At 37.6% G+C, this 12,103-nt stretch overlaps 1 protein-coding gene across 3 annotated transcripts in view; it reads left to right on the top strand.

The window, feature by feature from the left end:
* The window catches only part of ATP9B (ATPase phospholipid transporting 9B (putative)), a 322,516-nt gene extending 310,786 nt beyond the window's left edge, over positions 1-11,730 (top strand). For 2 of the 3 annotated variants that reach the window (XM_030552602.1, XM_030552601.1), the window contains exons 26-30: positions 745-853; positions 3,163-3,220; positions 3,874-4,077; positions 9,324-9,356; positions 10,520-11,730. In XM_030552602.1, coding sequence (XP_030408462.1) covers positions 745-853; positions 3,163-3,220; positions 3,874-4,077; positions 9,324-9,356; positions 10,520-10,656 — 541 coding nt within the window. In that variant the 3' untranslated portion in view covers positions 10,657-11,730. The remainder of the gene's footprint in view (positions 1-744; positions 854-3,162; positions 3,221-3,873; positions 4,078-9,323; positions 9,357-10,519) is intronic. The other variant, XM_030552603.1, reaches the window with a different exon arrangement.
* The last annotated feature ends 373 nt before the right edge of the window (positions 11,731-12,103 follow it).

Below are 12,103 nucleotides of genomic sequence, written 5' to 3'. Positions count from 1 at the left end.
GCATATTTAATTACTAGTTTAGATGTTTCTCAAACAGAGTGCTCTCTCAAATTAGAAAATTCTCTCTCCATTTGTCTGACATCAGTGACACCTAGAGGCCCCAATCAAGTCAGGATCCTAGGCACTGCATAGGCGTATAGTAAAAGTCCTCAAAAGAATTTACAAATCCTCTTGAAAACCATATTAAAAAATGATCTATAGTCCTAAGGTCCACCGGTTCTAACACAGCATGTGTGTTTATCAAAAATCCAACCTGGTTGGGCTGTTGAGATCCTTTGCATCATGTTGTCAGGGACATGACAACACTTATTTCCAAATTCCATATTTCCATGTTTGTTTTCATATTGCATGTACGTTACAAAGATGCTAAAACTAATAGATGCAACAGTGGATTTGTTGTCTTGTCTTTCTCCTTTTAAAGAGCTGGTTACAAAAGTGGATTATTGAGTTTAGTGACTGGAAATAAGTTAGGTGGTTGGTTTATATACATTTTTGTTAATGTAGTCATGTTCTACAATTTTACACAAGCGGCAGCTCTCAGAAGAAGCCCAGGACTATGTAAATTAGAATTGTTAAACTTATATGGCTAAGTTGCCCAGAGCTGACCGGTGCAACATTCACTCAACCAGATTTACTCAAACTTGAAAAATCACAGTAGAAGGATTATTTGATGTTAATAGGTTGCTTATAAAGAGTATAACTGAATGACTTTTACATAGAAGCTATTTATATGCTTTTTCTAAGGTATGCAACCATATACACTATGTTTCCAGTCTTCTCTTTAGTGTTGGATCAGGATGTGAAGCCAGAAATGGCATTGCTATATCCAGAACTTTATAAGGACCTCACCAAGGTATGAATATACAAAATGTTGATATAAATTATATTCATTTTGACACTAGTCTGCCCAAAAATAATTGCAGGTTATTATACTCACCGAGTGGAGATGTTCCAGATAAGACCAACTCATAACTAGGCCATCTGATTTCCAGGTGTTCTTTGTTGTTGTTGTTGTTTGTTGTTGTTGATTAGGTGAAATAATATAATACAATATAATTTATGGGTGGTTTTCTAAGTTTAAAATTGTTTTAATTTTAGAAATACAATTTTAAGGAGAAGTTAGTCTTTTTTTGATCATTTTAGATAGAACTGGATAATCTAATTGGTACAGCAAACAGTCCAGGTAGTATGACAGCCAGGCATTTTTAAAGATCTGTGGTGATCTGTTTTTTCAGTATTCACTCCATTAACAGATTCTTTATTCATAACCCAACTTCTGTTTGTGTATAGTTTTCAGACCCTGCTTTATTTAGTCTGCAATTGTGCATCATAATTATTCTCAAGCGTTCTGGTAAACAAGACCCATTCCAAATATCTTAGTCACAAAAGAGCTCTTAAAACCAAATGATTTAAAAAAAAACTTACCAAATGTACTGTCCTAGCTGTACTCTTAGTGGTTCATCTGTTGATAAGCCATACTGCTTTGTTACACAAAACTTTAGCATAATATTTAAAAAGAGTAAACCTGGTTGCTGAAATAAGATCCTGCTAAGCTTGCTCTTTGAACTGTTGTACAGGCCATCCATGTTTAGAAATAGTTTCAGGACTTCTGTTCCTTAGGCCAAAGGAGATCATTATGGCAACTCCCAAATGATCATCATCTCCTTGCAGATCAAACACCACCCAGATCAATCTCTAGCCGGGTCCTTAAGATGGTGTGACTGGATACTCAGTTTGTCCATCACTGGCAATCTTGCTGTGCCTCCAAAGCTTTTGGCAACCATGTGATGGCTGGCCACGTAGTGGCATTCATTGGCACAAACTCTTGGATGTGTATTTCATGTTGGCTATGAAATCATTTGGATAATTGCGTTCAGTGCACTCTTACACATACTCTGTTTTGTCTGTTTGCCTCATTTGGTATCAGTATTCTAGGCAACTTACAGGGAATACACTTTTTACTATCTGTCCTAAGCAGTATCAGGCTAGGATAACGTTTTTAGTCTCAGTCTAGATCAACAGAATGGGTTAATCCATCACTATGCTGTTTTGAAATCCATTTCTTTGCTGAGTGCAGATTCACATCTGTGCGGGTGTGATTAGCTCTTTCATGGGCAGAAACAGATGTTTTCTTATGCCTGCTTATATTTTCAGTGCTTGCTCTTTCTTCAAAGCCCTAACGAGTTTCTTAAATCCATCCATAGGATGCATGAAACATATGAATATACACATGCAAACAAAATTATGTGTTCTTTGATTTATACATGTGTAAGCCAATTAATTTTGATTGGGACCATGATTTGTTCACTGCCACAGGAAGGCAAAAATTATTGGGTAAGGATGTAATCTATACAAACTTTTAAAGTAGTAAGCTCTCAGTGTTTTAATGAGTAAAAATGGGCACTGTGTCTTAGCAAATGACTATTTGACATTTAAAGGAATATGCAGTGTTGTAGCCCTGTCAGTGCCAGAATATTAGAGACAAAGTGCCTGAGGTAATATCTTTAATTGATTGGACCAACTTCTATTGGTGGGAGAGACAAGCTTTCGAGCATCACAGAGCTCCTCTTCAGGACTGGGAAAGGTTCTCAGACCTGAAGAAAACCAGTCTGTGTTGCTGGAAAGCTTCTCTCTCCCACCAACAGACGTTGGTCCAATAAAAGATACTACCTCACCCATGTTGCCTAAATAAAGGGATGGTTATAGTATACTAGACTAGATTAACTATAGTCTTGTTTGGTATCTTTGAGATTTAGGATTGCAGTTCCCCCATGCATACATCAGAATTGACAGATATAAATCCTCCCCAAAAAATTTTAAAACAAACTAAGTAACAATTTTAGTATAACTATAGCCTTTCTAAAAGAACCAAGAACAGTTACATGTAAAATTCAGGTTTTCTATTTATATTCTACAATAATTTCCCCGGTTTTGGCCAAAATTATGAGTTTTCCACACAAATTTGAAACTAATCCTGGAGATTCATATCCATCAAAAACTTTGCAGCTCATGTCACATGTAAAATTTTCTCTATATAGTTGTAAAATTAACAGTTGCCTTTGAAAGAGTAACTCTGATGAACATCTAGCTAGTCTGAAAATCTACAAATCAAGTAGATTTTTCTACTGTACTTAACTAACCTGTCTTACTTGTTTCCTCTAGGGAAGATCTTTGTCGTTTAAAACCTTCCTCATTTGGGTTTTAATCAGTATATACCAAGGTAGGAGAGAACCGTAATTTTACTGGACTAAAAAATTTTTTGTCTGCTTTTAACAATATTGTTTTTCAGCACCAGGTTAAATTCCCAAAGCTTAAAATTTCATCCACAGTTATATATATTGCATTCTGTTTATCTCTAAAATCGGTATTCTAGCAGTGTGCCAGACCTATTCAGGTCGCAATGTGGATTGGTATTTTTATTGATGTATGTTGCCTAAAAACCGACCTGTTTTTAATCAAATGCTAATCCAAAAAATTTTAACAAGTGCTTATCATATTGCATACACTCCCCAGTAGTTTTCTTTCGTTGAATGACAGAAGTACTGTTTAAGAAATCTGAATTATGTAATGAATCATTTTGTCTACTGCTACAAATAAATGAGAGATGTTGAAAAAGTAATTAATGGTTGATCAGATACATTACACTGAAATGTGTTTAATGTTCTAATCATCGTATTGTAATTTTTGACCATCTTATTTTTATTTTTTGTTTTACACACACAATGTAAAATAAAAGTTAGTGGTGTTCTTGTATAAGAAATTACGGGGAAGGTTTTCATGATAATAATACATTTTCAACATGCATTTGTAAAGGTGAATGACCCAAAATATAGTTACAGGTTGACTGTGTAACATGTTGTGTTCCTTTTCTAGGTGGCATTCTGATGTATGGAGCCCTTCTCCTTTTTGAATCTGAGTTTGTACATGTTGTTGCAATTTCTTTTACTGCCCTAATCTTGACTGAACTCTTGATGGTTGCACTGACCATACGAACGTGGCACTGGTTAATGGTGGTGGCTGAATTCTTCAGTCTTGGCTGCTATGTGGCCTCTCTTGCATTTCTAAACGAATATTTTGGTGAGTAGCTGTAGAAAATCTTTGCCTGCAAAAGTACACTTTCTAACATACAATTCTTTGTAATCTTTTTCTCATGGTAGTTGCATGTTACTCATGCAGATATGAGTAATATTATACTTTGTGAAACAGCTTCATCCAATAGAATATGACTTTAACGTGTATGTAAAGACACTTTTCATGACGAATTCTAAAATGCTCTATCATTTGTTTCTCTTTAGGATTTGTAACAGATTTTTATATAGTTTATGTGCAAAAATTGTATTCAAGACACCAGCTTTTTTTGCAATGTGCTTCATTTTAGTGACAAAAATTCAAACTGCTTTTCATCTTGAATCACCTTTGAGTAGTTATTAGCCATACAGTACTGAAATTGGGTGTAATTTAATGGAAAAACATTCTAAAGAACCAGCTTTCAAAACTCTTAGGGTAGGTCTACGCTGCAATAAAAGACCCAGGGCTGGACTGGTCAGCTGACTCGGGCTCATGGGGCTTAGGCTGCAGAGCTATAAAATCACAGAGTAAAGGTTTGGGTTGGGGCTAGAGCCAACTGTCTACACTGCAGTTATATAGCCCTGCAGCCTGAGCCAGCTGATCTGAGCTCTAAGACTTGATCCCATGGGTTTTTTAAGGCAGTATGGACATACCTTTAGTGCAGGTCTACACTTAAAAAGCTGCAGCGGCACAGCTGCACCACTGTAGCACTTTAGTGAAGACGCTACTTTGCCAACGGGAGAGCTTCTCCCATTGACATAGTTAATCGGCAGTTGCTAGGATGATGGGAGAAGCTCTCCCATCGACATAGCACTGTTTATACTGGGGATTAGGCCAATATAACTATATAGTGGGGGGGTGCGGATTTTTCACACCTCAGAGTGACAGTTATACCGATGTACGTTTGTAGTGCAGACCTGGCCTTATGACATAGCTACACTACAAAATTAAGTCTACCTAACTATGTCGGCATATAGCTGCCACAGTAATTGCATTGCTTGTGTATGTCAACACTTTGCTTCTTGTATTGGTGACGCACGATTGAACTGTCAATGTGGAGCATTGTGGGATGGCTTCTGAAAGCCAGCAACAGTCTGAAAACTTACAACAGCAATGTAAGCAATGCAGTGTCTGCCCTGACACTGTGTCAACCTAACTACATCAACATTGACTCTATGCCTCTGGTGGAGGTAGAATTATTAAGTTGGTGTAGTGGACGAGTTACATCAGAAGGAGCTAAATTTTAATGTAGACACTTATAGTTAGGTTGACGTAAACTAACATGCTTTCACCTAACTCTGTAGTGTAGGCCAAGTCTTAAAAGTCATAGAGTTTAAAGCCAGAAGGGACCATCAGATCATCTAGTCTGACCTCATGTATGTCACAGGCACCCACACCACCCAGCCACCCCCACCCCAAGCTCCAGAATTAGGCCAAAGTAATACAGTTCTCAGAAAACTATTGTGCGCCACAGACAGATAACAGGAGGGACCGAGGTACATCAATGTCTCAGGCCTCTGTAGGGCAGGGGAATGTTTTAGTGAGATAAACCTTGATGACCTATGAATGTTTTACTCCCATAATATAAAAAGATTTCCAGAAATATAAATGAAATGTTATTAATTTGTTGATTTCAAGTCTCTAAATAGTAGATAAAATACATGTTAATGTTATGTAAGTAATATTCAAGTCTATTTGATAAGGTGGCAAAAACAGTCCAAAACAGACATTCCCAGTTTAAATAATCATTTTTCATATATTGAATAAAAATATTCGACTAGGGAAATGTCCAGAAAAATATTACTACTGGCCAAAGCCTGGCACAGTGAATGCTGGGAGTATTCAGTGTTCTCCATGCATCTTCTCCCTGTGCAATTTAGATACAACCTACAATGGACTTCTCTTAATTTCAGTATGTTGTAATGAGTATTGTTGTTGCCTGGATTACAGCAACACCTAATATTTTAGGCCCTAAAGCCTTTGCAATCAAATACCCACTAATGACTAAAACAGTATAAATTACATCATTTGAGACCTAAACCAGATATGAAGGTCAGACTAGTGTAATAAGGAGACATTTTGACCATGAATGTGGCAGGTTGTCAGGTTCTAGAACTTTGCATAGAGCTGAGGGCTTTATTCTGTTGGTTCCTGGAAGACGGCAGTCCAAATGAGTCTCATTAGATCTGATCGAAGAGCATAAAAGGGTTTGTGTATCACTAAATGAAAAGGAATTACAGTGTGAAACAGGAGACTTTGTAGGAAAATCCTTAGTTGCCAATTTCAAAGGAAACTCAGGCTAAGATTTATTTTTCTTAAATTAAATTACAATATGCCATACCCTTCTCTCACAGTCCTTTGTCCATCTAGTACTCCTGAGGGAATTTTGTGCCAAAAAATTTTTTTGGCACACAATATTTTAAAATTCTGCATTATTTTACTTGTCAATAAATAAATGTGGAGGCTCCAGCATGGCATTGGGGAGCATAGGCCACTGGCTGCACAGAGATGGGAGATCATGCAGCAGCCCGCCTCCCCACACCAGACAGACTCAGCAGTGAGGCTACACCTGACCCTGACACAGCGCCAGGGCCGGGCCTGCCCTAGAAACACCCTGGGGCCCTGCCCCTCCATGCCAGGCACATCAAGATAGCAGGAAAGAGGGACAGAGTCTTGCGCACACACCCAGCCCTGGCCCCCGATCCAGGTAAGGGGTAAGCAGGCTCATCCTGGCAGAATCCAAGTGTGGAGGGGCTTGGTGTGAGGGATCCAGATATGGGGTGAGAGGATTCTATATGAGGCAGTCTGGGTGTGGGCGTCTTGGTGAGGGCTCCAGGGAGATCTGGATGCATAGAGGCTCAATGGGGGTTCTGGGTGCAGAGGGGAGGGCCTTGGCAGGGGTCTGAATGCAGGGGGCTCCAGATGCAGGGGAGAGCCTGGATGCAGGGAAGCTCCAGATGCAGGGGGTGAAGCTCAGCAGGTGGGATTTTGGGTGTGGGGTTTTTGGGGGGTTCGCAGTGCAGGGGAGTAAAGCTCAATGGGGATGGTCTGGGTATTGGCTGGTCCAGATGCATGGGGGTTGGGCATATGGGGAGCAGCTCCCCATACAGTGACCCCTTCCTCTGCAGCTGTGGAGTATTGGGGGTGGGAAGCATGTGGAATGCAGAGCTTCCTGCACCCAGAGAAGATTTCTGAGGGTGGATCTTCCCTGGACCCAGCTACTCTTTGCAGGAGAAGAGCAAGTACCTTACTCCCCAGCCCAGCTGAGGCTAGTAGGTGAACCTAGCGCAGGGTAGGAGCCACCAGCTGTGGCATCCCCAGCCCCTGCCGCTTCTCCTCTGCAGTCATTTACCTCTCCACCAGCTGCTTCAGGCACCCAAAATGACATGCCTGCACTGGTAGGCACGTGACCATTCTTGCAGCTTCCTTTGGTTCCTTGTCAGAATGTCATTTTTCTGTGGGGATGCAAAAAAATCTGCTGGGGACAAGAATTCAAGGAGCAATCTAGGAAAATGCTCAGTAGATTCCTCCTGCTATATAAGGTATACTTTGTGAAAATGCACACTGTTTTCTAAAACACAACTGTCTGTCAGATGTGCTCAGTTTACAGGACAAAGGGGGCTAGAGGGTGGGCAAAATTGAATTGCAAATCCTGAAAACCCCACCTAGGATCCTAGAGTCAGTCTTTTCCTTCTTACTATGGTTTAAAACAAAAAAGATTGTTCAGGTCAAATTATTCCCTCCGTGACACCTGAATAATTCAATTAGCCTTCAGTGTGATTTCACAGGTGTAATGGACAGGAATTTAGAATAGAATCCACCTCCTTCTCTCTTAACTACATTTACTGTTGTTAGCACTTCAGAGACAATGTCACTAAAAGCTTACTTTCGTCATGTAAGTCAGCCGATATCTGCATATGCACAGGAAATAGATCTATTTAGTAAGGCGCTGCCATTTTTTATACTTACTTTTCAAAGTAAAATCTTACTTTAAGTATTAACTAGTTCATTCTGGGTCTTATAAAACTATGTTCTTTCTGTCTCTCAAATTCCCTCACATTATGCTCTAGATATTGTGCAAATATTGTAGCAATGATACTTGCTAACAATATCCTTTGAAAAAGCTCTACCTCCTGCTTTTGGGTACTCCTGTTACTTCCTAGATGTCAGGAGAGGTGCATTTTAATTATGCCACCATGAACCTATTGAGTTTGACATTTCTACTCTGCATCCTTCTGTATCTTCCCTTGCTGGGCTTTCTCTTTGTGGACAGAGGCTTTAAATGGGAGGTAGGTAGGTTGGTTACTGAAGCTCCACAGGACTGCACATGGCAAGGGGCCAGTGAGAACAGACACATATCTGGAACTTTTGGTCAAATGGCCATAACTTTATTCAACACTAAGAAAGCATTTATTTCTGTACAGATCAGGGCAACTGCACCCGTATTACCTCCCTTGAGGACACCTGCTTTAGGCTCCTGTCTCCTCAGCCATCACCTCTTTTGACTGGAGACCCATGTGTCTTTCCCTCCTGACCTATACTCTCAGAAAATGAAGTTTTTGGCTAACACGATCAGATAAGCCATGTCTCCCTCTATTTTTTATTAATAACTTTTAACTAAATTAATAAAGGGTTTTTTAATATTCCTTTTGAATTAGCATGTTTAATTCCTAAAAGTAATAAAAATCACAAATTTGGTGAAATACGAATATTGGAAAGATAAAAACTAAAAATATTTGACCCTATCCAGCTGTTCTAATTTAGGCAAGTTACTCGCTGATGATGAGTGTAGAATTGGGCTCATTATGTATACAGACTTGTAGTGTATTTAGGCAGACTTGAAACTAAATCCTGTATATTTTGCAAGGGACATAGTTTGCAAGTAGACATACCAGAGCATTAACATTTCTCATGCTGCATCTTTCTAAAGTGAATTTGAACTCAATTTTAAACTTGTAAGCTTCATTTGACTGTTGATGTAATAACTTATACTTCTGAGTCTCTTCGAGTGATATAACTTGGAGGGAACTGTCTGGCTACTTGTATTTTTAAAACATGCTTAATTTTAAAATATGCTAAGCTTTTCAAAATGCCATATTGTTTCAACTGTATTGCATAGCGTGAAATTATTCTGATTAACACCACTAATATCTTTCTGATTTCTCTTACCTATTTCATTTTGTATAGCTAATCTTTTCTAATTTCTGTGTTGTTCTATAAATCTGTGCCTTTCTTATTTCCTTTCTTTGTAACAGGTATAGGCAGAGTGTCTTTTGGAGCTTTCTTAGGTAGGTAGAGTTACAATTTACTCAAAGATAAAAAATGCAGTAGAGAAACAAAGCCAAACTCACTTAAAAAAGACGTTGCTGTTTCTAGTCTTCATGGGTGAATAAAGTATGGCTTCTTTTATAAGCCCATTATAAATTATATGTAAGCTAATAATGTGTTTTCCAAGATACCTGGCTTTGTGGCCTTTGCATATGATTAGAATGTAATCTGAATTTTACAAATATGACTAGGATTTCTCTAACAGTTTCAAAATGTCACAAAAGACTAGAAGTGAGATGTCTAGCATTGCTGAATTAATAGGAATAATGTAAACCCTCTCTCTTCCAATAATTGAGGCACAAGGGTAAGGACCAAAGTAATTTAATTCTCCTGACTTGTTCTTCATTTCTACAACCAACATCTCTGTTGATGACACACAGAAAATATTCCTCAACTTGCTGCTATTCATACAAATGGTGATGTCATTAAATGCTATGTTTTCTCCTGTGAATATTCTTTCTAATTTTTGGCTAATTTTCATGTCTGTAGTATAAGGAATGTTGGATCTAACTGTCTAGTTCACAGACCATGAATCGAAAAATGGAAGGAGGGGTGCAAAATATGTGTTAATATTAAAATTTCTTAATGTGAATTTGGATTATATCTTGGGGAAGACATTGTAAGAACAAGAGAAACCACATGAAAATGAAAAAATTATCCTAACTCTTAAATTGATTAGTGAGTTTGATTTTTTTTCCTTGTGAGAATTTGTTCTAAACCCAAGCAAAATTGATGGAAATGTCAAGTTGGGATCAATAGCAAAACTTTTCTGTACCAGAGAAGCAAGACGTGCAAGAGTCTACCACTTCGTACATTGTAAATATTCTGATTCTTAGGTGAAAGCTTCACCCTCACTCCAGACACTTTACTCGGCATAAAGGGGCCCTAAAACCCCTATATATGGCCCAAATTGATTAGATAGCATTAACAAATAATAATGATAAAGGGGAACACTTAGAACTTACAATTGTATTCCTGATTTAGTCAGTGTTAATTATAGCACAATCTTGGACAATAGCATATGAAGACAATTTTATAGCTGTTTAATGTCTTTTCACCAGGAAAGTCCAAGCATCTACACTACCACCTCTTATAACTTATTTTCTCTTTTTTATTTCTACAGATGTTGCCTTTATCACGACTGTGACCTTCCTGTGGAAAGTGTCAGCTATCACTGTTGTAAGCTGTCTTCCACTTTACATTCTCAAGTACTTGAAGCGTAAATTTTCTCCTCCGAGTTACTCCAAGCTTACCTCGTAAAAGTGACTGTATTCCTACAGTTTGTTCACCCATGCCACTCTGAGAATTACTTAAGGTCACAAACTGTGCTTCAAGTGACAATGTATTTGGGTTGGGCTAAAGAAAGAAAAACTAAAACAAATGGAGTAAACAGAGCACAAAAAGGAGGAGGGTAACATAGAGAACTACACTTTACTGATAATATCAAGAGTAAAATAAACTTCATTTTCTTCACATTGATTTTTTTACTTTTTTTTTTCAATTGCTACAAGCAGAAAATAAACTGAATTTACATTTGAGTTGACAGGGCTTCTGAATGATTTGATGGCTGTTGAAAAGGATTTTTTTCCTACTGCACTGTTCTCCTGCAAGTTGAACTGAAAGCTTATTTAATAGTAAATAATTTCCTAAAAGATTCAAATTATTTCCTTGTTGCTTCTCTATAGGAATATTCATTCCCACTTACATACAGTATAAAAAACCTAGGTAATGTAAATGCCATTGTCCGTATTTGCTGCTATATATTACACATCCTCAAACATTGATAATATGCACTATTTGAATGATGTACAGATGTCTGCATAGAACAGTATTACTTTAGGAGCTGTTGTCCTCTTTTCTGTACTCTCCATTCCTAGCACCAGTAAATATTAACAGATACGTGTATTCTGTTACATTGACAGCTGTTCTTTAAATGCACATGGAAGCCAAGTTGCACAAAATCTGTAAAAATAAAATAAAATAAAATAAATAAATCCTGTACATAATTCCATTGCACCTACTGATTTGTACAGAACATCAGACATTTCTGTTCAGTAAATATGTTTTGAAAGTTACTATCCAGTTTGTGTATGTAAAATTGCAAATATATTGTGTCAAGGTACATTTCTATATATCAAAAGTCCAGTAAACATTGTATTAGCTAATATGTTTAAATTGCCTTGTAATCTGTTTACTTAAGTTACTCAGGTAAAAAGAAAGAAGATTAACAATTTAATGTCACAGTAGGAAAATCCATCATCTTCCAGCAGGCATCTTTTATGTGTTTTATGATCCATATTGTTGGATACAAAACTTGTGTAAAAAAAAAAAAAAGAGGCGCAGATCCTCAGCTGCTGTAAATTAAAATAGTCCCATCAACTTCAGCAGAGCTGTGGCACTTTACATCAGCTGAGGGTCTGCCCCAGAAAGTGATATTCTCTAAGATGATACAATCTGAGGGGTCTAAATTTTATATGCAGTATCCCAATACAGTACATGTTATTTTTATTTCCCGTTGTGTATAAATTTGCTTTTTCAAGAAATGTGTAACAGATTATTTGGCATAGTCTTTCACCACTGAAGGAAAAATCATAGCTAATCCATGCTGCTTTGTTAATGAGATTTATTTGTACATTATTTTGAAAATACTTTATATGGATCTCATTTTATCATAGATGTTTTGTTTGACTATATGTCTTTTCTACAT

This window comes from Gopherus evgoodei, chromosome 2 (genome assembly GCF_007399415.2).
Source record: "Gopherus evgoodei ecotype Sinaloan lineage chromosome 2, rGopEvg1_v1.p, whole genome shotgun sequence".
Lineage (NCBI taxonomy): Eukaryota > Metazoa > Chordata > Testudines > Testudinidae > Gopherus > Gopherus evgoodei.
The sequence above is the reverse complement of the archived record's forward strand: the minus strand, read 5'-3'. Positions and strand labels throughout refer to the sequence as shown.